This window comes from Natator depressus, chromosome 20 (genome assembly GCF_965152275.1).
Source record: "Natator depressus isolate rNatDep1 chromosome 20, rNatDep2.hap1, whole genome shotgun sequence".
Taxonomy (NCBI): Eukaryota; Metazoa; Chordata; order Testudines; family Cheloniidae; genus Natator; species Natator depressus.
In genome coordinates this window covers 3,241,601-3,269,222 of record NC_134253.1, presented here as the reverse complement: position 1 = coordinate 3,269,222, position 27,622 = coordinate 3,241,601, and the positions used below count along the sequence as shown (strand labels likewise).

Sequence of the window (27,622 nt, the reverse complement as noted above, 5' to 3'; positions counted from 1 at the left end):
CGGCATTCGGGGCCTAGGGAGCCCGCCACCTTTGTCCAATTCTCCCCCTTCCCAGGCACCGCCGGAGCCCCCGTCACGGCGCCGAGGGGCCAACCGTGAGCAGGAGCTCACCTCCTGCTCCCGGGGCCAGACCCGAACGCAGCAGGACCTCGGGAACGGCGGCTGACCGGGCCTGCGAACAAAACTTTCCAGGTCTTTGAAAAGTTTGCAGCTGAGCAGTGACTTTATACAGCTTCGAAACTTGACTAGGCAGAAGGAAAATGCTGCTTTTTAAAAAAAAACCATCTGCATTTCAAGGAACCAAGCACAGAAACTGGCTCCTTACCCTGCCCAGCTCTTTTTAAAACCCTTTCCCTTGATTTTGTTGTGGTTGATGTTTAACGCAGCCTGCACTGTATTGGCTCTTTTGCGGTCTCTGGGGCTGCCTGATTGCGTCCTCCGGGTTCCCAAGGAGCCGTGGGGCTGACTGGCCAGGTTCTGCTGTATCCCTTGTGCCCCAAGCACTAGGCCTCAAATCCAGGCATGATGCAACCAGGTCACTGCCCTTGCATCAGCTGGCTTGAAAGCCCCGCCATGTGCCAAGTTTCCCCAAACAATAAAACACAGTCAGCCAGAAGAAACTTTTGCAAGTTCTAACCCATGGGGCAAGCGGCTCTCGCTGCCCCGTGACGAGGGAGCTGGTCCCAACTCTTCAGAGTTAAGCTTGCTGGCAACAGCGGGCGAGGGGCACTTCTCCCCCACTTTCTTTCTCTCTCTCTTCTCCCCCCTTGCAACCCTGGGTCCCAATCGCGCTAGTTAAACATGGCAAGGGAAAAGCGGCAGGGAGGCGAGAGGCCGCTGTGCCCTATTGACTGAGTTCAAAGGGGCCAGCAGTCAGTATCGACGGGGGACGAAACTCATGCCAAGGAGACTTTGCTCTGGCGCCGAGGTCTGGCCCCGGCCACTGTTCACCGCTGCACTGGGGCAGATGTCAGGAGCAGCCCGGGAACCCAGCGGAGCAAGGCAGGTGGAGAGCGGAGGACGGCTCTGGCCCGAGCCTGGCACTTGCCCGCCCCACCCCGCGAACAGCTGGGCAGGACCCACCCATGCACCCATAATGAGCAAAGCGGAGCGACCCAGCTCCGCCTGCCAGCCTGGCGGGGGCATGACCCCCCCCGTCTCTCTCCCCGGCCCCCCAGGGACAAGGGCTTCCTATGGGGCGCCTGGCAGCAGAAGGCGGGGGACCCGCGGGGCTGAATGAAGTCGCACTGGGTCGGGACTCAGCAGGGGCAGGGCGTGGGGGGAAGGGAGCACCCCCATATTTGCACTGCACAAAGGGGGGGGGCACAGCGCTCTGCAAAGGGGCCCAGCCAGGGCACGTGGCCTGCGGGGGGGGGGGCGCATCTGGGGCTGGGGGGGGAGGGGGGAACCGAGCTATTTTGCAAAACACATCACCCCGCCCCCCAGCACGAGCCCCCCAGCCCCCTGCCCACGTGCACGCCCAAGGGGGGGGGGTCAGCCCCGGCGCCCCCCACTCACCCGGGCCAGGCAGCGCGGGAACATGCTGCAGTCGGCGCGGGGCAGGTGGCGAGTCCCGGGCGCTGCTCCGCGGGGGCGGGGCCCGAGCGACGGGAAACACGTGACCCCGCCGCTCCCGGTGCATCCTGGGGGATGTAGTTCGCCCGGGCTAGCGGCCGAGCCCCGCCCCCCTGATCGTTCATGCAAAGTGGTTAATGAGCTGGTTTGCATGTTTGCAAATAAGTGGAACCTACCGCAGCCTAAGGGAGCAGGAGGGGGAGCCTGGGGCGTAGCGGGACCAGCGAGCAAGTGTGACAAAGCGGGACACTTCGGGGGGAGGGGCAGTTGTGGGGGGGAGGGGCCGTTGTGTGGATTGGGGTAGATGTGGGGGGGTTAGTTGACCCTTCCCAGAGTCAGTCCAGGACCCGGCTGTCCTGTCCCCCACCCATATTGCTCTAACCTCTAGACATTCCCCTCACCTGGTCTTCCCTCCCCCGGCCCCTGGCTTTGCTGGAAGCACTAATGAAATTAAATCTAATTAAAGCAGCAATGACCTCAGACATCTGGGCCCGGGGAATTAATGTGGGGAAGCAGGAGATCGATTTCGCATGGCACATCAGTGCCTCCTGCACGGCTGGGGACAGCGCCCGACGGGCCCCCAGCCCAGTGCCCGTGAGGAGGCTGCCAATTTATCCTGGGGCGGGTGGGGGGTGCCTGGGAAGTGGGGATCCAGGCTCTCCCCAGGGTCTGCCGAAGATATGGAGTAATTGTTGGGGGGGTCCCCTTAGAATCTACCCCCTACGCAGAGGTCTCCCTAGCCAGTGTACTGCTGCTGTGGGTGCAAACGGGGATGGGCAAATGAGGATGGGGTCAGATCCTGCCTGGCACCCAAATCCCGGCCAGCTGCTGCAGTAGGCTCCTAAACCCAGAAGCTCAGAGGCATTTAGGCACCTAACTCCCACTGGTTGATCTAGGCCCTAGGAGGATCCAGCACAGGGACAGGTAGGGTCATAACACAGACAATGGGTGTGTGGCCCATTCCCCCTCACCCGCCCAGGGGGGCAGCATCCATGGGCTGGCAGGTCAGGCAGGGCCCCATCCAACCTCCCCCCTCAGCTCCACGAGCAGGCGGTGCGGACAGACCAGACCTGTTGCGTGCACCAACCTACTCCAAGAGGCAGCTTGGTCTAGTGGTGGGAGTGGGGTCTGGGACCCAGGACTCCTGGATTCTAGCCCCAGCTCTGGAAGGGAAATGGCGGTCCAGTGGATTGGGGCGGGGGCTGGGAGCCAGGACACCAGGGTTCTAGCCCCAACCCTGCCACTCTCTGGCTAGGTAGCATTAGACAAGGCCCAGCCTAGCTCGGTGCCTCAGTTTCCCCTTTGTATCTATTGGGAAAACCAGCTAAATAACTACACACAATCCCCTAAATTCACCCAGAAACCCCACATGGCTTTATCTGGGCTTCTATGGGGGGGCACCTCCCCTCTTGATCGCTTCCCCTCCCCTGAAGTCCTAACTCAGACCCATCTACCCAACATCCCCTTCCGCAGTCCAATTGGAGTCGACAGGACTGCAGGGACCGAGAGCTCCCCCCCCCCAATGCTGGGTCTTTCCAGGCACCGGTTGCAGGCGTTTAATGCTAAGGAGAAGACAGAAGACACTCCCCGCTCCCCCCCCCAGGCCGTTCTGCACTGGGGAGCCAGGCTACAGAGCCAAGGATGGCTGAGCTAAGGAGAATCAATCATTGGGATTTCGGGGGCGGGAGATCCCAGGGCCCAGCGTGCCCATCCATCAGGTGCCGTGCGCTGGCAGGGTGCAGCCGGCTCGCTTGTCACAGCCTGCTCCCAACATCCTCTCGCAGCTCCACAGCCTGTGCGGCAATTCATCAAACCCAGTGCTCCGGGGGGTGGGGGGGCAGCTCCCCACGCTGGCACGGACGGGTGCCTCTTTGCCGCTGGGCCCAGGCGCTGCCCTTGCCAGTCATTCCAGCTGATCCATCCTCAGGCTTCAGGGGCTCGCGGGTATTGGGGGTCAGGAAGGAAATACCCCTCCCTGCCCTTGGGGCCCCAATTCTTCCCACAGCACCCCCGATGTCTCCAGAGCCACCCCCCGCTTTCCCAAGCACCGGCCCAGCCCTCTCCCGCTTCCAGTCTGACTGGGAGCTGCCCAATGGGGGGCGCTGGGGGGCTGCCAATCACATTTGATTGGGGAGCTGCCAATCATACTTGCTGGGTGGGGCTGGGCTGCCAATCACAGTCCAGAAGGGGAGGGCAGGAGCTGTCAATCACATTCGATGGGGGGCAGGGGCTGCCAATCACATTCGATAGGGGAGGGGAGCTGGCAATCACATTTGATAAGGGAGCTGTCAATCATACTCACTGGGAGGGGCTGGGGCTGCCAATCACACTCCAGGAGGGGAGGGCAGGAGCTGTCAATCACACTCATGCACTGGGGTGGGGGCTGGGCAGCGATCACTCTCCACACCTGGAGTTTTTGTTTCATTCGGTTTTTTTAATCACATTTTCCCCTCAAGTTTATCTTGTTACAAAAATATGAAGAAATCTCAGGCCGGGGGGGTGGGGGGGGCGTGACTGAGCCGCAGGGGTGCTGCCCGGAGCACAGGGGGCGGGTGTGACTGAGCCGGAGGGGTGCTGTCCAGAGCACGGGGGGGTGACTGCACAGCTCAGCCCGGGGGGGGATGACCCCAGCTCGTCCTGGCCCCCCCAACCCCCATGGCACCTACTTCTTCAATCAAATGCACATTTTATAGCTCCTGACCGCGTGGGGACGAGCGATCGACAGCTGGGGGGGCTCTGTCTGGAGGGGCCCTGCCTGCCCCCATGGCGGGCACCACGCCCGTCACTGGGGGCTGGGCAGGATGGCACTGCCAGATGGGGTGGGAAGCAGGGGAAGGCTCTTGCTGAGATCCAGGGGCACATCTCGGGGAGCCAGGGCTGGGCCCCCTCCCTCCATACCAGGACTGCGAAACCAAGCCCGCTGCAGGGAGACACACGGAGACACGCACAAGGGCGTGACCACCCCGCGGATACACATCCAGGCACTCACATGTGCACAGCCGCACACACGCAGGGCCACAGGCGCACGCACAGCCACAAAGGATGCAAACTCACACCAGCGCACAGATGTGCGACACACCCAACGCCCCCCCATGGTCTTACTTCACACTCTTTCTGCTGGACTCTCCGTCGCCCTTTGCCACCTTAGCCGTGTGTGGGAATCCGGCCATGATCTGCCTTCCCCCTCGCCCACGCCCTTGGTCGGCTCCTTCCCAGCCCTGCAGGGGTCTAGGGGGGTCCCTGAGCAAGGGAGAGAGCCTGGGGCTGGGAAAGGGGAGCAGGCAGGAGGCCCCCCCCCACGGCTTCGTCCCGCAGCACTGGGGCAGCCCCGCGGCCTGCAATGGGCGGGGGTGCAGTTGGGCAGGGTTGGGCAGGGGGCACGTGGGGGAGAAAGAAATGGGGGGAGGCCCTGGTCCCCTCCCGAATAATGTGCTCCCTCCCCTGAGCAGGGGGCAGGGGTGGGCACGGCTCCAGGGGAGCGAAGGGAGAGCGGTGCCCGCTTGCAGCCTGGCTGGACCCGGGGGTGCAGCGCTGGGCAGGCATCGCCCCATCATCCCCGGGGCCAGCTCCTGGCTCAGCCACGCAGCCCGCTGGGGTCAGAGCCAGGAGGGCCGGCAGCAGGCAGCTCTCACCACAGCCCCAGGCCCCCCAGGAGGAGCCAGAAGGGCAGGTTGGCTCGCCCCGGGCGATGGCTGGCAAAGGTACCTGTCTGCGCTGGGCCCCGAGCCATCAATCCATACACACACTCCCCCCCACATCACTGATACATTTACACACGCATGCCTCTGCCAATCACATGCCAGCCAACCCCCCCATATCACGGATACATTTACACACACACTCCCCGATATCACTGATACATTTACACATGATACATTTCACCCCCCTGATATCACGGATACATTTACACACACACACACATGCACACCCACAAATCACACTCCAGCCAACACCTGACACCCCCCTGACAACACCCCCCAATACCACGGATACATTTACACACGCACACCCCCACCAATCACACGCCAGCCAGCACCCCCACTATCACTCATACATTTACACATGCACACCCACGAATCACACTGCACCCAACTCCTGACATCCTCCCCCCACAATATCACGGATACATTTACACACAGACACACACACACCAATATCACGGATACATTTACACACGCACACCCCCACCAATCACACGCCAGCCAGCACCCCCACTATCCCAGATACATTTACACACGCATGTGCACACACACACCCCCATGCCGATTTGCACCTCTGGATGTGTGTCACTCGGTTGCTCTGTGCAGCCCCTGGCCCTCGTCCCCCCATTTCCCAGCAGGGATGGGGCCACCGGCTCCGGCTGCGCTGCTCACATGTCCCCCCGCCCGTCCTTCCACCGCGGTCCAAGGGGATCCGGCTGCGTCAGCCCGGCCTGGCCGGGTCCCGAGCGGTTCCGGAGGCCCGTAGCTGATGGAGCAAAGAGTCCGGTCCACAGATCCCCACAGGGGCTCGCCACAGCCCGGGGTGGGGGCGGCCGCACAGCGTCCCCCGCGCCCGTTCCACGGCACCCCCTCCTCCAGGCGGCTGGGAGAAGCCCATCTACCAGCCCCACCAGGGCGAGGCAGGGTCCTTCCCCGCCCCCTGGACGCTGTGCGAGCTGGGTTTTTATTCTGGGGGGCCGGGAGGGGGTTCAGCCGAAGTAGGGGCGGTCGTGCTGGAAGTTGTAATCGGGGCAGACCTTCTGCACCAGCTTGTAGTCAAAGCTGCAGAAGGAGACGAAGATGCAGATGACCTTGAAGGGCTTGGCGCACAGCCAGGCGGCGTGGCTCTGCGTGTGCTCGGTGAAGCACACCTTGGCCGGGTCGTAGAGGCAGGGCTTGTTCTTCCGGGCCCGGTTGGTCTTCTCGTACTCCACGTGGCAGTTGAAGGCCCTGGGCTCCTTGGCCTCGGGCAGGGTGGCCTGCTGGGGCTCGGTGGCCGGCGGGGGCCCCAGCACGTCGAACTCCACCACCTTGCCCGGGGGCACGATGCTGACGGAGACGTTGCCCAGGCTGGAGGAGTTGTGCCGGAAGTAGACGCTGAAGGTGCCGTTGACGTGGTCCACGATCTTGCCCGTCACCAGCAGGCTGAACTTGAGCGTCTTGATGTTGAAGTAGAAGTCGCCCCAGCCGAAGATCTTCCGGGCCCGGCCCGTCTTGAGCGAGGGCTTGCGCTGGCCCCGCTGGCCCGGGGGCTCGGCACCCGTCTGGTTCCTAGGCCAGGCCCAGGGGGTCAGGGCACCGGCCTTGGCCTTTGAGGGCTCCCCGGAGAACAGCCGGGCCGGGGGCAGGGGCGGAGGCTTCAAGGTGCCGGCCGGGAGGGTCTTGAGGAGCCCCGAGGTGCCCAGCTCCAGGTAGCCCAGGGTTTTGGTCATGTGGCCCTCCACGCAGACCACCTGTGGGGGGCAGAGAGCGGGGGGCAGTGAGTCAGCACAGCCCCACCTCCCAGCACAGTCCTGACCCCCAAGTCCCTGTGCCCCCAGCCCTGCCCCCGATCCTCTGCGCCCCGCTCCCCAGCATGGCCCTGCCCCCAATCCCCTGTGCCCCCAGTTCCACTCCCCAGCACAGCCCTCCCCCCCAACATTGTGCCCCCACCCCCTGTGCCTCACTCTCCAACACAGCCCTGCCCTGCCCCACCCCCAAACCCTGCCAAACTCCCCGAGTCAGCAGGCTCAGTGCCAAGGCCTCGGAGGGTCCCTCGGAACCGGGCCCGGGTCCCTCATGAGCGCCAGGCCCGGCAGCACCAGACCCGGCACGAACGCTCTCCGGCCCCTACCGCCGCGCCAGAGCCCACGAGGCTCACATGAGCACGTGCACGCGCCCGCACGTGCTCACACACACACGCACGCTCTCCCACGCACACACCAACACGCATGCACGCTCACACACACAAACACACGTGCATTCACCTTTGAGCATCCCCCCCTTTCCTCCCACGGCAGTGTGTTTTCACTACCCCCGCAGTACACACTCACACACACTCTCGCACGCATGCTCTCCCACGCACACACCAACACGCATGCACGCTCACACACACAAACACACGTGCATTCACCTTTGAGCATCCCCCCTTTCCTCCCACGGCAGTGTGTTTTCACTACCCCCGCAGTACACACTCACACACACTCTCGCACGCACGCTCTCCCACGCACACACCAACACGCATGCACACTCACACACACAAACACACATGCATTCACCTTTGAGCATCCCCCCCTTTCCTCCCACGGCAGTGTGTTTTCACTACCCCCGCAGTACACACTCACACACACTCTCGCACGCACGCTCTCGCACGCACACACCAACACGCATGCACGCTCACACACAAACACACGTGCATTCACCTTTGAGCATCCCCCCTTTCCTCCCATGGCAGTGTGTTTTCACTACCCCCACAGTACACACACACACACACGCTCTCGCACGCACGCTCTCGCACGCACACACCAACATGCATGCACGCTCACACACACAAACACACATGCATTCACCTTTGAGCATCCCCCCTTTCCTCCCGCGGCAGTGTGTTTTCACTACCCCCGCAGTACACACACACACACATGCTCTCGCACGCACACTCTCGCACGCACACACCAACATGCATGCACGCTCACACACACAAACACACATGCATTCACCTTTGAGCATCCCCCCTTTCCTCCCGCGGCAGTGTGTTTTCACTGCCCCGGCAGTACACACACGCACACGGCTGAGCGGCAGGTGGGGACGTGCTGGAGACAGGCTGCTGCAGGTGTAATTCACAGGTACAGGGACCAGGCAGGGATCCTCGTTAACGGGGCCGCACAGGCGATGACTAAATGCAACAGGCAATTTACCAGCCTGGGCCAAGGCGGGCCTGGGGATTTCCAGGCCAAGCCCATCCCTGGGGCAAGGCCTCGGGCACTAACCCAGCCCTGGCTCGGGGCGATTCTGCTGTGAGCCCCGCTGTTTCCGGCCTTCCTCCTTCCCCGAGGTTTCCTGCCCCCAAAGCAGCGCCATGTTCCCAGGTCCCCCGCCCGTCCCCCGGGGGGAAGCAGACCCGGGGCGCTGTGCCCGGGTGACCCAGGCACCCTCTGTGCAGGGAAGTTTTCGGGCAGTTTCTAACTACAGGAAACGGGCGCCTGGCAGTTCCTTGGCACCCACGCTGGCAGGTTCCAGCCCCATTAAAATGCAGGTGGGAGGGCGGGGCTGGGAGGGAAGCCCAGTGCCGCCTGCCTGGGAAGCCTAATTGTATTATACGGAGCCTCTGATCTGCAGCTGAAATGACAGGGCCGAGCGCAGCGGGTGCACGGGGAGACGCCGGGCAGGGCCGCTGGAACACACCGTGCCCCCAGCTTCCGCTGAGCTGGCGCAGCCTCCCCCCGCTCCTTAAAGCGGGGACTGGAATGAAAACCCGGCCCGGGGGCCCTTGGAACAAGCTGCCACTGGAAAGGCCCCGGCGATGAGCCCCCGCCCTTCGCTTCCCCTGCATCGTCACAGGGAAACTGAGGCACACAGCCAGTGGGGAATTTCCCCCAAGGCGAGGCATTGGTAGAGGCAGGAATAGAACCCAGGAGTCCTGACACACACCACCTCCCTCTTCTGCCCTGCTGCCACCCCTCGACTCCGCTCCTCCCTTCCAGGGCTGGGAATGGAACCCAGGAGTCCTGGCCGCACACCTGGCTTCCGAGAAGGGGCTAATGGGTGGGAGGGGGAGGCTGGGAGTCAGGACTCCTGGGTTCTATTCGCCTGTGGTTAATTGGCTGTATCTAAGCTCCTTCGGCCCTACCAAACGGCTGCTGAAAGGGGTTACATGAGCCGTACCCAGCAAACCCCATGCCAGTTCACTGCCGAAATGCAGCCCCCTCTGGGGTGGAACACGGCCGCTGGCTAAGAGCAAACAGCCCGGCAAGTTGGGACAGGAAGTGAAGGGGGCTGTCGGTACGTGCATTGCACTGTGTCCCCTAGAAGGTGCCAGGAAGGGATGGTGCCAGGTGCCGGACACGCATCCCTGCCCCAGAGAGCTTCCGGTCTCCATTCGCCTGCGAGATCAGGGCCTGTCTCCGGCGGGGCTACCCTGCACATGGCTCATCTGCCACCTCTTTACCCAGCCCCCATCCCTCAACTCTACCTACTTATCCCCCCCAAATCCTGGCCCGCGCTGGCTGCAGTTTCTCTGAGCTGTCTCTCCATTTATCACCCCCCCCAGCCCCCCCTCTGCAGCTGGTCTCCACCCGGCGTGTCTCAGCTGCGCTCCGGTGGCTTTTGATCACGGCGCGGCCCAGCCTCGTCAATCACTGTCACTTCCCGGCGCTGCCGCGGTGGCAGGTTTTTATGCTCAGCTCCAGACGACCTGGTTTCCCAGGCAAACAATGTGGGGGGGGGGGCAGTTCGGAGGCGGGGGGCTGAGGAGCCGGTCTGGAAAGATCGGGGGGGCGGCGTGTGGGTTCGGGACCGGGTTGTCCTGGGAAACTAACATACTCCCAGGCTGAATGGAAGCTGGCCGGGGGCAAAGCTAGCGACACAGATGGAGTGAGTTTGTCAGGTCTCAGTCCAGCTCCCAGGCCCTGGGGGGGTTGAAACCCAGGAACTAGGGGTGCTGGTGTGGGGGCTAATTGGCCTGGTCCTTGGTTACTCCGTTCCTGTACCTGGCCGGGGAGGGTGGGGGGGGCAGGTGTTTCAACCCAGCTTTACACTGTCTGCGATCTAGGCCCTGCCCAGTCCCAGGCCCCAGTTAGAGCAGCCTCAGGGCTGCTCTAACCTATGCACTGCTCCCCACGGCCGCCTTTGAATGCTGGGGGAGGAGGTGCGGGGTAAGGCCAGAGCAGCACAGACGGGGCTGGAGTCGGGTGCCGTGGCCGTCTCTGCCTAAGCACTCGGGGCAGCACCCCCAGCCCCTCTCCCAGCCAAGCCGGGGGGCCGGGCGGGAACACCCTGGAACGGCTCCTGTTCCTTTCTGCCTCCACGGCAGCTGCCGCAGCTCCAGGCTGCCGTGGAACCCAAGTCCCCGGCCGCGGGGTGAGCCGGCAGAGACACCGCCTGGGCCTGGCAGTGCAGGGGGGCCTGGCACCTGGAGGAGCCAGTGGCCTTCCTGGCAGGCGGCCCCTCAGGGGCACAGGGCGAGCCACTCCCACCTGGCAGGGCCCGGAGGTCTGACGGGATGCGATGGGTCCTCACCCAGCCTGCCCCGGGTACGGGATCCGAGCAGCCTCCACCCCCGGCCACACGCCGGGGCCCAGCCCAGAGATGCTGCCATTCCCCGGGGCCTTCAACACCCCCCACCCCCATGACGGGACAGATGGCACCAGCCCCTCAATTCACGGCTCGGCCCAACGCCTGGCTCCTCCCTGGCACCAAGCCGGGAATGGGGAGTGGGACACGGGGCCCTGCCCCGCTCGGGGAGCTGGGTCTGATGCAGGTCCCGCTCCACTACACCTGGGCCGGCCCTTCCCCCTCCCCAGCTGCCTGCCCCCCCCCCAATCTCTCTCTCTCTGAACACGATCAGCCTTATCTATACTCCAATGCAGCTTCAAAGCCGGGTGTCTGAGCCGCCAGGAGCTGGAGCCCCAGCACGGGCAGGAGGTGGGGGGACAAGGGGGTCCCCCAGGAGAGAGCGAGAGCTCGTGGGGGGGGAGAATCGAGAGAGAAGGGGGGGGAAGGGAACCATGGTGGTCATGTCAATCACCCTCCCCCCCTCCCCGTTATCTCCCATCTGCCGCCCAGCCCAGTGCCTGCCCGCGGTTATTAATCCTGCCTCTCATACATATTCATTACCCCCCCTGCCCCCCTCGAATCCTGTCAGGGGGAAGGGGCGGCCTCCTGTGCGGTGCAGGAAATTACCAGGAAATGAGCCCGCCCGAGACGCTGCCCGTGATCCCCCCCACCCCCAGCTGCACCTTCCGCGGGGCTGGGTACCCGGGACTCTCTGCCGCGGACTCACCAGCCGTCGGGGAAGGGGGGATAAAGGGGCAGCTGGGGGCAAATGATCCATGTGCGGGAGGCAGCGGGGAGCAGGGGAAAGACCTTCCCAATGCCCCCACCCCAGATAAAGGGGCAGTTAAAGCCAGTTCGGCCCCCCTCTCAGGGCTGGGCTAGCCAAGGGCTGCGGGTCAGGAGTGAGGGGCACCGGCAGATCTGTGGGGCGGGGGGGAGATAGAGGCTGGGATAACAGGGGGCTGTGGGTCGGGAGTGAGGGGCACCAGCAGATCTGTGAGGCGGGGGGGAGAGAGAGGCTGGGATAACGGGGCTGTGGGTCGGGAGTGAGGGGCACCGGCAGATCTGTGGGGCGGGGGGGAGATAGAGGCTGGGACACAGGGGGCTGCGGGTCAGGAGTGAGGGACAGTCATTTCAGGAAGGTGTCGAGTTTGCGCTGATCTCAGGGGTGCTGGCACGTCGCCCCCTTTCCCGAGGTCTCCCCCCCACCCCGGTTCCCAGCACTGGCCTCTCCCCCTGCAGCTTTGCCATCTCCCTGCTCAGCCTCCCCCACCCCCACCCCCACCCCCACCCCCCCGCCGGCACCGGGTAGCCCAAAGCAGGGCAGGGTTGGCAGCCCACCAGCACCATCGATCGGGGGGCAGCGCAGAGGTGGGAGGGGCCCCACTCTGCAAATACCTGGGGGCAACAGCCTGGAGCTTAAACACCCCACAGCCCCTGCTCCTCCCCCCCAGGGGAATTCAGGGCCCTAGGCCCAGTTTGACTTGTCTATTGGGGTCGGGGGGGCAGCCCCACCCGGGGGGGGGACTCTGCACCTGCCTGAGGCTGGGGGCGGGGGGGGTCTGTGCAGCACCTGGCACCGCCTGGCCTGCCGGGGCCCCCATGTCAGCTGGCCCTGCCTTCGTTAGCACGCAGAGATTAATTGGCACTTGTGGGCGACACTCCCCAGTGGGCCCCCCCCAGCGCAGAGCCGGCCAGGCCAGGGGTTTCCAGAGGTGAGCGGCAAACAAGGGGCTGGTGACAGGTCCCATTAATCTTGGCCAGGGGGGAGCACGGAGCCGGTTCTAACGAGCCGAGCCAGGTGCATCTGTCAGGCCCTGACAAGTGCAGGGCTGAGATGGGGGGAGGGCATGGGGGGGGGGGCTGGTGAGTGACAGGCCCTGGAAAGGTGACTGCAGAGGGAGGGTCTAGAGGAGTCCGGGCTGCGGGTTGGGAGTGAGGGGCACCGGCAGAGCTGGGGGGGATACAGGGATTGGGACAGCTCCCCCCCCCTTCCGCCAGGGGCCCCTCGGTGCCACGGGGGAACGGCCCGGGTCCGGCAGCGCTGCAGAAACGGGGCCTCGGCCGGGGGAAGGGAACCGGGGGGGACCGGGGATAGTTAATTAGCCCCCCACATTGCCAGAGAAGTGACAGCCAGGGCGGGCGGGGTGCCTTGGCCCCGAGCCCACAGCCCCCTGCTGGGGGTGACAGCACCAGGGGGCGGGTGGGAGGCTGAGGAAGGGAAACAACGGAGCCCATCGTTAATGAACTGGCAGCCCCCCCCGCTGCCAGGGACGGCTGAAGGAGCCTGGAACAAATGCAGCCCGGTGGAGCTGGCCAGACGGCTGAAGGTCGAGAGAGACGGTGTCAGGTGGGGGGGCGGGGGGAGCGGGGCTGCAGAGCAGGAATGGGAGGCTGGGGGGTGCTGGGCAGACAGGGGCAGAGATGGGGGGCAGAGATCCACACTTGACCCCACCGCAGGACAGAGTCCAGCTCCCTTCACTGGGGCGTAACAATGCCCCCCCGCCCCGGAGGTCCCACGGAGTCCGGCCGACGAGAGCCCAGCCCCCAGGAGCCCGTTGCCCTCCGCCGGCCCGGGCCCCCACCGAGCTCAAAGGCGTTTGAAAGACGCAGCCCAAGGCCCAGGCCGGCTGTTCGGTGCCCCCCACGGACGCTGGCAGGTGCCAGCTCTGCCAACTCCTCTCCACTCGCTGCTCCTCTGCCGGCCCCACATCCCAGGCTGGGAGGGTAACGCGGCCCCCAGCCCCCCCCCGCCCCCAGCAGCGGGGCTCCAGCTGCAAGAGGCAAATTCGCTGATGCAGTTTTGTGTCCGTTCCCCCCCCCCCCCATTAATGTCTGCGTCACGGTCAGGGCACAGAAGGGAGTCGGGGAATGGACACGGGGCCTTTCCCCTCTAGGGGCACCGGCTCCCATCTGCCCCCAGGGCAGGGGGCTGGCTGGCTTGGGGGGCTGGGGAATGGGGTATGGGGCCTTTCCACCGGCTCCCATCTGCCCCCAGGGCGGGGGGCTGGCTGGCTTGGGGGGCTGGGGAATGGGGTATGGGGCCTTTCCACCGGCTCCCATCTGCCCCCAGGGCGGGGGGCTGGCTGGCTTGGGGGGCTGGGGAATGGGGCATGGGGCCTTTCCCCTCTAGGGGCACCGGCTCCCATCTGCCCCTAGGGCAGGGGGCTGGGGAATGGGGCACGGGGCCTTTCCCCTCTAGGGGGCACCAGCGTCACCCTGTTAGGCCGGGCCCCTGCCCCATTGACAGAGATGCCGTGGGTGGGATCAGGGTGCCAGACTTGCCCCGCAGTGCCACCTGCGCAGTGGGGAGCTGCCCCAGCCCAGCTGCCCTCCGCCACGTGGCCTGAGGAGCGACTCCCTCGGCTGGCAGCAGTAGTAGAGCTGTACCATCCGCGCCCGCAAACGCTGGGGCAGCCGCTGGAGTCTCTCACGCAGGCCCACAGCCGCCGGCACGTGGATGCCCAAGCGGGCCACCTGCCTCCCTGCCGCGGAAACTTCGGCACCCCACCCGCCGTCAATCGCCCGTCTCCCTTCCCCGCCCCGCTGGACCCCTCTAACCACGCAGCCAGAGCAAATATTCCAACGTGGCTGTTTCATGAACGCGCCCGGCTAATAAATATTTCATGGCCCGGGGTTTGGTCTTTCCCTTTTGGCGCTTTCTCCCTGACGTGCGTCTCCTGCCTTCCCTTTTGCTCTCACTCATCTGCGGGGCGACGCGCTTCGGGGCTCGGGGAGAGAGAAATCTCCCCCCCCCGCCAGCCCTGGGAAAGGGGCGCAAATGAGAAGCCAGAGAAGCTGAAGCGGGGGGAGGCCAGAGGCAAAGATCCGGGCCCAGGTGACTGGTGAACCCCCGAACGAAGGAGAGAACGAAGGGCCGCACCGAGCCAAGTGGGGATGTGACGATGGAGGGGGGGGCCGCGGGGAAAGAGCCTGACGAGGCCAAGATGAAATTGAATCTCGCTCTCAAGGCGACGCATTAAAAACGTCCCCTCCAGCGGCGTGGGAGACAGAGGGGAGGTGAACAGCCCAGATTCCCGGTTAAACTGGCCCCTCGGCTGGGTTATTTAAAGGGAATTCAGCAAATTGCCCAGGCCAGGCTGGGAGACGCGGCATACGGGGGCGTCTCCTTGCGGGCTGGGGGGGCTGGCCCCGCGCATGCCCCAGCGGGGAGCCCATGGTGGGAGGAGCAGCTCGGTCTCTCCCCCACGGCGGCTGTTTGTGGGGCAGGGACCGTTATACTGGTGTATTATGGTGGCCCCCAGTGGAGATCGGGGTCCATGGGCCAGGCACTGCACAGGGAGTGCGACAGTCCCTGCCCCATGGAGCTCACAGACCGAACAGACAAAGGATTGGAGGGGAAACTGAGGCACGGAGGGGCTTGGCAAAGGTCCGAGGCGGAGCCAGTAAAAGGACCCAGGAGTCCTGACTCCCAGCCCAGCGCCCCATCCCCTGACAACTACTTACACAGATGCCTGGATCTGGTCCCCGCCCCCCGGGTCTGGACTGCAAGTGGGAACCTGGAGGAAAAGGCTCCAGGCCCTGGCCCAGGGGCAGCCCTGGCCTCAAGGGGCAGCGAACACTTCCCGGGGGGCTACACAACTGGCTGCTTGGTGCCCCAGGCCGAGCTCTTTGCCCAAGGTCCGTGGCTCCGCGCCTGCCCGCTCTGAGCTCACAGCCCCCCCCATGACATCACAGCCAGCCCATGGGGAACGGAGGTGATGTCCGAGGTTCAAAGGCAGGAGGAGGGTGGGGGCTCCCCTATGACATCACAGAGCTGCCCTCTGCTGGCTGGAATCAACTGCTCGGGGGCACGTGTCATGGTCCCTACGCTGCTAATGGCTGATGGAGATTCTCCTTTAGCTCAGGGCTGGTGCGTCGGAGCAGGAGTGCTGAGCTCTAGCAGAGCAGGGGGGGAGCCCGGGGCTGGGCTAGGAGGGGGCTGGCGGGTCGGGAGTGAGGGGCACGGGCAGAGAATCCCTAGCCCCAGGTGTCAGTCGAGCTCCAATCTGCCCCTTTACCCCCGGTGCCGGCTCCGGCCGCGGAGCGCAGCGGCTTGGCAGGGTTTTAAGACTTGTGATTATCCCGCATGCGAGGGGGGCCGGAGTGCGACCCGTCTCCTCCCGGCCTGGCCGCGAGCGGCTTGTCAAGGGCTTTGATCTGGGCTGAGTCGATCCCTCCCTGCGCTGCCCGGAAAAAAGCCAGACACAGCCTCGCGGGGTGGGGAAAGGGGGAGCCAGGATGCCTGGGTTCTCTTTCCCGTGCTGGGAGGGGAGCGGGGTCTAGTGCTTAGCGCACCAGGGCCAGAGAGTCAGGAGCTTTGGGTTCTGTTCCTTCCTCTGTGACCTTGGGCGAGTCACTTCCCCCGCCCCACCCCAGCCGTGCCTCAGTTTCCCCTCCTCTCTAGGCCAGGGAGAATACAATTTCCCTGGGCACGACTCAGAAAGGGAGTGAGGGGTTTCACCCGGTGGGGGTGGGGTGCTGCTCTGCTCCCCTCCCCCCACACCCGGGAGCACACAAAGGCCCTTTGCAAGCAGAGTTTTCCCCACAGCCAGAAAACGATGGAACGACCCAGGTGTTCCCCCGCCCAGCCCCCCGCCCCCTTCCAAGGCCCACCATTTCACTTTATTATCGCAATAAATGTAGCCATAAAAGTGGCAAGTATCATATACTCACGGAGATCAGCTCGACTGCGCTATGGAAATGTAATTTCGAGTGTGGCCGGGAAATTTTATAAGATCTTATCAGGCAGGACCATAAATTGCATTTCAAAGTTCCCGTCCCTATGCTCTCGGCATGGCCTGATTGGTATTAAAAGGGATTCAGCATCGCGCTTAAGGTCAGATGGCAGAATGAAAAATGAGGGGGGGAATTGCAGGGGAACTTGATCCCCCCCCAGTCTCTGCTTGGAGGGGGGCCAGTGTAGAACCAACCCCCCATTCCGGTGCAAATCCAGTTCTCCCCTTTGCAAACTGCCCCCTCCTTGTCTATTACAGTCTCAGGGTCCCCATAGACCCTGCCGGGACCCCTCACTCCCGACCCGCAGCCCCCACCAGCCCAGTCCTGGGCTCCCCCCCAGCTCTGCCGGTGCCCCTCACTCCCGACCCACAGCCCCTCACTAGCCCAGTCCTGGGCTCCCCCCCAGCTCTGCCAGTGCCCCTCACTCCCGACCCACAGCCCCCCACTAGCCTAGCCCTGGGCTCCCCCCCAGCTCTGTCGGTGCCCCTCACTCCCGACCCGCAGCCCCCACCAGCCCAGCCCTGGGCTCCCCCCCAGCTCTGCCGGTGCCCCTCACTCCCGACCCGCAGCCCCCTGCCTTGTGTTAAAAAACCCACAACAATCAAAAAGCCCCTTTTCAAGCCCCTCCAGGCTGTGATGGTTGATTCGCAGCAGGTGGGAGGACACGTCTGCCCCCCTGCCGGCCCCCCACACTGTCCTCGGGGAGGAAGTAGGACAGAAGCTGGGATTAAAAGCCCGCAGTGAGGAATCGTCGCTGGCAGAGACAATCAAGGCTCTGGCGTCTGGGGGATAATTTGTTTCATGTGTAAGTGTCGCCGGGCGAGGATTACCTGCCCAGCGCGGCTCCCGGCCCGATCTGTATCAGGGAGCCCTCCCCACAGGGAGGGGCAGGGGTGGGGGGCCCAGAGGGAGAGGTGGGGTGTATCATAGGTCCCTCTGTGTTTTGGAGGGCATGGGGGTGCAGAGGGAGAGGTGGGGATATGGGGGTGCAGGGGGTTACCTTGGCAGCCCCCCCATGGCCCCAGGGTGGGGGTGCAGGGGGATGTGGGGGTGCAGGGATGTAGCTAACGGGATCATCAACCGCTGTTGCAGTGACAAGGAATGGGACGTAATGGGTGTGGGGGGGTCTCCTTCCATTTCCGTAGCCCCCCCAAGCCCCACAAGATCCCAGAGGGCCTGGCAAGTGGTGGGGGTTCCTGGGCAGGGCTAATGTGCCAGGAAGGGCCCGGGGGGCGGTGGAGGGGGCTGTGGCCAAAGGCTCCGGGATCAGCTCCCAGCTCTGCCCCCAACTCCCTGGCCCTGGGCCCAGCTCCTCAGGCCTCAGGCTTCCCCATCTGTAAACTGGGGGCAAAGATCCCTCAGCTGCCCCGTCTGTGCAGGGCCTGAGCAATGCGGGGCAGGAGCCGTCTCTCCAGGGGCTCCGCGCAGCACCCGGCCCAGTGGGGGCCCGAATCCCAGTCATGGGGGCCCTTAGGCCCTCATCCCCGGAGCCGCCTGCCGGTGTGGCTGCGTCCCCTGGCACAACACTGGGCATCCCTGAGAGCGGCACCATGCCCCCCCCCTCCACTGGAAGCTTGGCCTGGAGCCTCCCAACCTGGGACGTACAGGTCTGGGGTCCCCCAGGTGCTGGCTGCGGCTCACACGCGTGTCCCAAAGCCAGGGGCCGGCAGGCAGGAGCTGCAGCCGGCTCGGAGAGGCTGTTACGAGCCCGGCTGTGCTGGGGGCACAGGAAACCCGCCCCGGCAGATCTTCTCTTGCACGAAGAAATTAAACCATGTTTGTCCACTGTGGCTGCAGCCGGTGGCAGCTCAGCTGGCTGGGACGGGCACCCGGGCACCGCGCCAGCCAGGGATCGGCGCCCCCAGCCCGGCACTCGCTCCCAGAACAGCTTTTCCGCTCGGCCGACGGGGGTGGGGGGCGGGGATTTGATTCCATCTGTCCCGTCCGTCCAGCCTGGCTGCAGGGGACGTTTCCCTTTGCCGGGTCGTTTCCCTGCACGCTGGAGCAGGGGCTGCGTCCTGACCCCCAGCCCCCTGCCGTGCCAGCCCCGACTCCCCGCTGACGCCCCTCGATCCTGACCCGCAGCCCCTTGTCTCCCCAGCCCCGACTCCCCCGCTGACACCCCTCCATCCTGACCCGCAGCCCTCTGCCGTGCCAGCCCCGACTCCCACACTGACGCCCCTCGATCCTGACCCGCAGCCCCCTGCCGTGCCAGCCCCGACTCCCCGCTGACGCCCCTCGATCCTGACCCGCAGCCCCCTGCCGTGCCAGCCCCGACTCCCACACTGACGCCCCTTGATCCTGACCCGCAGCCCCCTGCCGTGCCAGCCCCGAATCCCCGCTGATGCCCCTTGATCCTGACCCGCAGCCCCCTGCCGTGCCAGCCCCGACTCCCCGCTGACGCCCCTCAATCCTGACCCGCAGCACCCTGCCGTGCCAGCCCCAACTCCCCACTGACACCCCTTGATCCTGACCCGCAGCCCCCTGCCGTGCCAGCCCCGACTCCCCCGCTGATGCCCGTGATCCTGACCCCCAGCTCCTTGTCTCCCCAGCCCCGACTCCCCCGCTGACGCCCCTCGATCCTGACCCGCAGCCCCCTGTCTCCCCACACCCGGCTCTGCCAGCCCCTTCACAAGCAGCCACCGCTGTGAAACCAGCCGGCGATACATGGAGATCACTCTCATTTCACAGGGTCCCAGGGGTGGCGGGTTCAGTCTCTGGGGCTGTCAATCGCACGCTGGGCACACGTGGGCACACCTGCCAGGCACACACACCCATGCTGGGCACAATGGGGAATGAACGGGGGGGGGGGAGGGAGGGACCCTGTGCCATGGATCCCGGAGTCCTGACTCCCAGCTCCACGTTCTCGCTCCCACTCGACCTCACCAACCCCCCGTCTGCCGGGTGCACGGAGCTGTACGAAGAGCTGGAGCTGCTGTGTCCAGAGCAGGTGGGTGGGGAATGGTGTGCAAGGGCTCCCTCTGCTGGTCTGAGCAGGGAGTACATGGGCATGAGCATGGTGGGGGGGGCTTGCAATGCACTCCCCCGCCCGCCTGCCTCCCTCAATAATGCGCTCAGAGCAGTGAACAATCAGAAATCCCAGAGGCACCTGACATGAGCCGAGCTCCCCCCGCCAGGCTGCCCCCGGGAATAATGCCACAAGCACAATTCAAACGGGAGACATGCGGTGGAGGAGGGTTTCCATAACGAGGGGGAAGGAGCAGGGTCTAGTGGTTAGAGCGGGGGTGGGGGCTGAGAGTCAGGACTCCTGGGTTCTCTCCCCAGCTCTGAGAGGGCAGAGGGCGCAGCAGCCAAGGCAGGGGCTGGAAATCAGGGTCCCAGGGTTAAGGTTACGGTCTTGCTCCTACAAACTAGGCCCTGGGATCGCTAATCGTCACGCAGAGGGGCAGTCAAGTAACTTGGTGGCAGAGCCAGGAATGGAACCCAGGAGTCCTGAGTCCCAGCCCCTCCTGCTCTAACCACTAGCCCCACTCCTCTCCCAGAGTCAGGAGCGGAACCCAGGAGTCCGGCTCCCAGCCCCCCTGCTCTAACCCACCGGCCCCCACTCCCTCCCAGCTGCCCTGCTAGTCAGTCACACGGCACGAGCCAGGAGGGGGTTAAGTTAGCTCCAGCCGAGATTGGGGTGGGGGGAGGGTTTCCCAAGGGGCTGCAGCATCTGCTCAGAGGAGAGGCCACCTGGCAGCCGGTGAGGGATCCCTGGGGTCCTCGGCCGCCTTCAGGGGCAATCAGGCAAAAGAAGCAGAAAGGGAAATTAATTGGGTGTTTCCCGCGGCTCCCGGGCCCCAGCTGGGCAACCTGCAGCCGGAGCTGCCAGCCGCATTGCAGCGCGGGAGCCTGGGAAGGGGAGTCGCAGCAGGGCTGGGGCTTCAAGGCTCTGGTGGGCAGAGTCACCGGTCCTCAGTGCTCACTGTGCCCGGCAAACACCCGCTCTCTTGTGTTGCCGCCCCAGGAGGAGGCATCGCTCCCGTGACGAAGCGGGAATGTTAATGTTGTCTTGGAATACTCTGTGTGTGCCTCAGTTTCCCCTCTGTGTTACTCAAGTATCTAGGCGGGGGACAAGAGTGTGTGATCGCAGCGACCCCTAGAGGGCAGGTGTGACGGCCGACGGGCTGCAGAGAAAGGCAACTTATGGGCCCCCTCCTCTGCAAGGATCAGCTGGAGGTGCTGGGACAGACCAGGTGACCTGCTGGCCCGGGAAAGAGACAAAGCCCGGGGGGAAGGGGTGTCGAGGGGGGGGCTGGGCAGCTGGAAGGGGTCTGTCTCCTGGGTTGGGACATGGGGGGAGGGCCCTGGGCTCTGGCTCCCTCCCCCAGATGCACTTTGCTGAGAGTCCCTGGTAGGTGCTAACCAGCTCCGTCCTACGCTGGGTCCCCGGCGACTAACAACCCATCTGCGTCGCCCGCTGGCTGGGAGTCGCTGCCAGCTGCGGGTGGGGGGCAGGGCCCTTTGGGGGGGTGTCAGGCTCCCCCGGGGGGGGCTCGCTGCAGGGAGCTCACGGGGTGACCGAGCCGGCTCCTTGCCCAGGGGGAGTGAGCCCCGAGGGGAGACCCCGCCCCAGAGTCCTGGCCAGCTTCATCCAGTTCCTGAGCCTGCAACTCCGTGATGACCCCCATTTTGTAGAGGGGGAAACTGAGGCACAGAGGGGGGAAGGGATGCACTGGAAGCTGCATTGCCAGTCACCCGCAGTGATTAGGACACAGGCCACCTGTTTCCCAAGCCACCCTCTGCTCTCACCACTAGCCCCCCCTTTTCTAGAGCCGGGGATAGAACCCAAGAGTCCTGGCCCCCAGCTCCCCTTGCTCTGACCTAGACAACTTGCCCCACACGCTCCATCTCCACAGGCCTCAAATCCTCCTGGGACCTGCGAGGAGGGTGCGGGATGTCAAGTGGCCAGCAGGAAGCGTGACCTGGGGACATCACGCTCCAGCCTGTCGGGGTCAAGCCCCAAGCTGACAAGCTCCCTGCCCCCATTAACTGATTTATTTCGGGTCAGGCCCAGACTCTCATGTCCAAACGCTTTCCCCACCCATCACCTGCTGCCGAAAACAAAACAAAACAAAACATTCCTGGCAGAAGTCATTCCTGGGACCCAGGCGTCTGGGCAAGTTGGGGGAAGGGGTGGGGGGGTCTGCAGGCCTGAAGCCAAGCAACTATCTCCCATTCACTACTCCCCGAGAACCTCCCCTCTTCATTGCCCCTTCTCCGGGCATGAGACTCATTCCTGGGACCAGCAGCTCCCCGTAAGAATCGGGGTCCCCCCAGCCCCCCAAAGGTGCATAAGAGACACCCCCTGCCTCAAAGCGCCTGCTGGGGAGGGGTCTCCCTAAAGCCAAATTCTGCCTTCGCTGTGGGCAGGTCGGCTCAGATCGCAGCAGGGGCCGGGGCACACCCTGGGGCTTGTTTGATCCCGGGGTTCCCCAGATACAGCTCTCCCCCTCCCCACAACCCACCGGCCCCCAACGCATCGCTAACCCAGCAGCTCCAGATTCGGGAGCCCCCGGGCGTGCGAGCCTTTGGAGAGCCCCGTCCCCCAAAGGCCGGTGGGCCAATAGTAGCAGCCAGGGCTATAGGTTGCCCCCCCCAGCTTCGTGCAAGCCCCACCGCCGCCACACGCCAAGGCCCTTCCAGGCGCTGGGAGGAAAACAGCAGCTGTTTGTCTGTAATCTGCGCACCTCGGGACCGGGTTTGAGGATGGACAATCGGCCCCGGCGCTTTGGTGCCATGCAAACCCCCCTCCCCCCGCAGGCCGCCAAGCCGCCGGCCCATCGGCCTCGCCACTCGCCAGGGATTCAAAGTTTCTCGCAACGCTGGGGGCTCATTGGCAGAGGATTAAACACCGAACGAAACTTAATCCTAAGGCAGAGCAGGGGAAATCCCCCCCCCCCCGCCAACGCACCGGGAAGGGGCCAGGAGTCCAACGCCGCCACCCCCCATTTGCCCCTCGCAAGCTGCCCGACTTCAGCCCCGTTTCACAGCCAGGGAACTCGCCCAATGGCACGGAGGGAGAATGAACCCGGGTCCCCCCCAGTAACTCCCCCAGTCATAACCCAGATGCCCCGGGTTGCAGAGCTCTGCACAGCCTGGGGTTCAACTGAGAGACTGGGGGGGGTCCAACCATTCCCTGAGAGTGGGAGGTGAAACCGACAGCAAGGCCAGCGGCCCCACCCTGCACATTTCAAGCCAGCTGTTTTGTTTGCAACAAAATCCTTCCCTTCCCCCCAGCAGAGCCCCCGGGGCACGAAGCGTTTAACAGCCCCCGACCCACCAGAGCTGGCACCCTATGGGTTCGCAGGATCCTGGCTAGATGCATTGCCAGACACTACGAACCCTGCACACGCACCCTCGGCTTTCCCCGGCTTGTTAAGGGTCACAACAAAGGCCCAGGTAAGAGGGGGCTGGGGGTTAATTTCCCCCAGGGTGGCAGATCTGGGGGGCACGGGACTGAGAGCATCACACACACACACACACACACACACAGCTAGCATCCTCGGTTGCATTTGCTTCCCTTCTGCACAATCACGCCCTGCACACCAAGTGTCCAGTCCTGCCGATCACACCGGAATCCACTGGCTTCTGCCTTCCCACACCGGGGAGGAAAATGAATAAAAAGCCAGCCCCGCTCCTTATCGGATCCAAACAAACCCCTTTGTCTGGGAGCGACTCAGTCTCCGAGTTCGCTGGACAAGGCGGGTGGGTGGCGAGCCCCTACCCCCCCCAAAATCCAAAGGCAGGGGAGCCGGCCTGCTGGTCACGCCAACCTTGGGCGAGCAGAAATGACGGAGACGTGAAAAGTAAAACTGGATCGCCATGAAATCAGATTCTCCCCGCCCTGCGGTTTAATGAGTCCGACACATTCCCCACCGCCAGCCCCCCCACGTTACAACACAGCAAAAATAAAAGCCGGGGGCGGGGGGGGGAATAACCCACCAAGCAAAACCTCTTAACTCCCGGCTCGCAAGCACCACCCATTGCCTCGCCAGCTACCTGGGAAAGAACTATTCCGAACACGCCGGCCGAGGAACACGCAGCAGCTGGCGGAGGAGGAAATCAAAAATTTATGAGCCCTATTGAAAGCTATTGTCGGGCAGGCTGGGGGGGGCGGGGGGGGGGGAGCCGTTCCAAATTTGTGGGCTTTGAGAGTGGCAAGTTTATGTTTTGTATTATTTATTACAGTTTATGGGGAAGAAGGGGCCGAGACGCACGACGCCCAGGGGCGTAGGCGGGGCTGGGAGTCCTTGGCAATTGTTTAATAACACTTTGCTTTAAGTGCTTTTCCGCTCATGTGAACTTACACCAGGGCTAGACTGGGGGTGGGAATTCATAGGTAGCACGGCCGACGGGCCAGCCTCCGTCCTGGCGTAACCCCGACACCAGGTGTGAATATGCCCAGATGCTTTCCTTGAACAGACCAGATTTTCCTTACATCGGTGTCAATCCAGATTTAATTCAACAGAGTCGCTCCGGATTGACACCGGCAGCAGAATTGGACCCAGTGTTCGCAGAGGACAGACGACATCACGATGGGAGACATATTTTACCTAGGTCAGGGCGGGGGGGATTTTGCCCGTGCCGGATGAGAAAGGAATCGTAGCCTCAGCCTGAGAAGGGTGGAAATGGATCCAGGGTGTGTTACCGGGCAGTGCTCGGCCCTGTCCATACACAGGCACCAAAACACTCTAAACACGCACCAGCCCCTCCGCTGACACAACGGGCCCTGATTCCCACCAGCCCCGGCTCTGGCTCAGCCCCCCAAGCGAGGAACAAACCGAACACCTGGAGAACCGGAGCCGTGTCGGGAAGCAAAGTCTGCAGGGGGAGCAGGAACCGCTAACCAGGGGCTCGTCAGCCTAACGAGAGCCAGCAGCTGGAAGTGGAAGCCAGACAAATGAACGCAGAATTTTAACACCCCGGGTACGTCTACACTGCAAAAAACAATTTCCTGCCCCAGGTTTCAGAGCCCGGGCTTCAGCCTGAGCCAGAGCATCCACACTGCGAGTCACAGCCCCGTGCCGCGACCCCACGAGCCCCGTGTCCACTGACAGCCCCCTGCCCCCTCTGCCACTCGGGGCCGCAGGCAGGTTGGGGTTTATTGCAGCACAGACGTACCCAGAGGGTAAATTAGCCACTGGGACAACTTCCCACGGGCAGCGACAAATCCTCCAGCACCGGCAAACATTTCAATGCTGGACGTCTGCGAGAGCTGCTCGGGTTCAAAGAAGAAGGAATTCGGGGCCGGCCTCCAGCCTGCGCCGTACAGTGGGTCAGCCTAGATAACCGCAGCAAAGAGCTAATCAATACACCCTCTCCCAGCAGCCGGATACCGCCCCACGGGAAGGCGGGGGGCATTGCTCAGAAAAGAGCTAAATGCTGGAACAGGACTTGCGGGGAATAACCTGGCCACGGGGAGAGGAGAGATGGGGAACAGCTGGGTGAATGGGGCTTTCGGCTGGGTTCTCCCACAGAGCCCTGCTTCGACCCCCACGCACGTGCATCGTGCATCATGCGCCGTGCACACGCATCGTGCATTGCGCACACCCATCGTGCACACGCGCCGTGCATCATGCGCCGTGCACACGCATCGTGCATTGCGCACACCCATCGTGCACACGCGTCGTGCATCGTGCATCGTTCGCCCCGCACACGCATCGTGCACCGCGCACACGCATCGTGCATGGCTTAGAATGCCCATGGCCATTGCAGTAAGCTCCCTGGTGCTAATTTCCAGCCTCGGGCACCAGAGCGGGACCGCGGGAGCCCGGCTCAGCCTCGGGCAGCCAGCGCCACCCACCCTGCCCAGCCGGGTGCACGTGGGCGTCTCTGTGGGCTTTGCCCAGCCCCGCGAGGCTGCCATGACCTGGCACTTGCGTCCCCCAGCAGCGGGGGCGGGAGGAGCCAGCCAGAGGTGGCACCCTGGCTATATTTAACGGATTTGCACGCCCGGGCGAGTCTCTCAAGTCCTGTCCCCGTTGGCAGCTGCCAGACGGTTCTTTTGGCTGCTTTACAATCCCCCCCCCCGAAAATAGCCCATTTGGGGGTTTGTGGGAACACTTGCCAAGCCACTGGATCTCATTGCCAGAGCGAATCAGCCTCCCAGGGACTGAGAGACGCAGCCCCCCACCCAAAGCACTCAGCTCCCCACTTGCAGGTCCCTTTCTCCACCCCCCCTTTCTGCAACCCCCCCCCGCCCACTCGACATCCAGCCCATGTCCACCCCCTGCCTCGCCCCAGCCCGCAGCAGCCCCACGCCCCACCTGCCTGTGGGGGGTCAGGGTGAAACGATCGCAAAGTGGGGGGGGGCACAGCGATTATTCCCTGCCCCCCCCAAGAGCAACCACCCCCTTTGAAAAACCACCCTGCGGGAGCCACCTCCCCCCCCACTTCACTTTTGCTCGGGGTATTTCTGCCCGCCCGCAGCAGCGTGTGTCCCCCCCCCGGCCCCTCTGCCCCCCCCCCGCCAGCAACCCCCCCCGGCCCGTCCGTACCTTCAGCAGCAGCCAGGGGCTGAAGATCGCGGGCAGCCAGCGCAGAAGCTTCATCGCGGAGGGGAGAAACCCGCCGCCCGCATCGGGAGCGGGGCAGGGCGAGCTCGGGGCCGGGGGGGCCGGTCAGAGCGGGGGGGGCCGGTCAGAGCGCGGGGGGGGCCGAGCCGGCAGCGGCGCCGGCAGCAGAAAGTTGGCCCCGCACTTGCTCGGGCAGCGCAGCTTCCCCGCCGGGGGGGGGCGGGGGGGGCGGGAACGTGGGGCCAGCCCCTTAATTCCCCAGCCCGCCAATCCCAGCCCGCCCCCCCCGGCCGGGCTCCCTGCGCTGGGAGATGCGGCTGGGAGGGGCCGGGTGAAAGTGACCCCCCCAAACTACCTAGCCCCCCGCTCCGGGATGGGGGAGGGGCCGGGTGAAAGTGACCCCCCAAACTACCTAGCCCCCCCTTCGGGATGGGGGAGGGGCCGGGTGAAAGTGACTCCCCCAAACTACCTAGCCCCCCCTCTGGGATGGGGGAGGGGCCGGGTGAACGTGACCCCCCCAAACTACCTAGTCCCCCCCGCGATGGGGGAGGGGCCGGGTGAAAGTGACCCCCCAACACACCCTAGCGCCACAGGGTTGGGGGAGGGGCAAGTGACACCAACCCCCCCGAATACTTTAGCGCCCCCCCCTCCCCGCGGTCCCCAGGGATGGGGGGAGAATCCTCCAAGTTCCAGGGACCCTCCTGATCCTCCCTGGGAGTTGAAGGGGGGGCGGCGGAGAAGAGTGTAGGGGTGGGGGGGTCAGGGACTGGGTGGGGGGATGACTGAGAGGTTGGGTCCATCACCCCCCCCAGCTCAGTGGGCTCCTTTTGTGCATCCCCGCAAGGGCATCCAGCCCCCCAGGAGTCCTGGGGAAGGGGGAGTCTGGGGCTGTCCCCCTGCCCTCCATACACCCACCCCTTCAGTGCTGGGTGGGGGCTCCTGGGCCCAAGGGACGAAATCAGCCCCTCCCCCGGTACATAAATAATACAGGTACAACAACCCCCCCTCAATCCTCCTGCCCCCCCCGGCAGGGGAGTGCGGGGGGGGGCCGGAGAAGCTGTTTCAATAACTGTGCACACGTGTGCACACACACACACACACACACACACACACACCCCCTGCGCCCGGCAGCTGCCGACGGTGTCTGCAGCGCCTGGTGCCAGCCACCGTCAGGCCTTCGTTTCGAAGGGGAAACTCCATCTTCCATTCTCACTTCTCCTCTGCCCCTGGGAGACGCCGGTGGGGGGTCCGGGGGGGGCGTGCGTGTCTGTGTCTGTGCACACGTGTGCATCGGCGGGGGTGTTTGCACATGAGTGTGCGCGTGTGAACAGCCCGAGGGGACTAGCAGCGTGCGAGAAGGAGGGAACGGGAATTGAAGGGCAGTTGGGGAGAGTAGGATTAAGGAAGGCGAGACACGGGAGGGCAGAAGGAGACAAGGCCGGAGGAAGGAGGACGAGGGGTTGAAAAGAGAGAAGGAAAAGGCGAGAAAAGGGAAGACGGCTAGGGAATCGGGGGGGGAGAAAAGACCCCAACCCAGCGAATAACCGGCTGCCCTGT

The 27,622-nt window shown here is 64.3% G+C and overlaps 1 protein-coding gene across 2 annotated transcripts; it reads right to left on the bottom strand.

The window, feature by feature from the left end:
- Positions 1–5,624: 5,624 nt before the first annotated feature.
- Positions 5,625–26,153, bottom strand: NXPH4 (neurexophilin 4). 2 transcript variants are annotated; one of them, XM_074934993.1, is made up of 2 exons: positions 26,048–26,153; positions 5,625–7,009 (listed from the first exon to the last, which is right to left on the bottom strand). In XM_074934993.1, exons 1-2 carry the CDS (start codon positions 26,099–26,101, stop codon positions 6,266–6,268), a joined length of 798 nt encoding a protein of 265 aa, XP_074791094.1. In that variant the 5' UTR covers positions 26,102–26,153; the 3' UTR covers positions 5,625–6,265. The 2 variants fall into 2 exon arrangements, with proteins under 2 accessions (XP_074791094.1, XP_074791096.1); XM_074934995.1 differs by lacking the exon at positions 26,048–26,153 and adding an exon at positions 23,550–23,608.
- Positions 26,154–27,622: the final 1,469 nt, after the last annotated feature.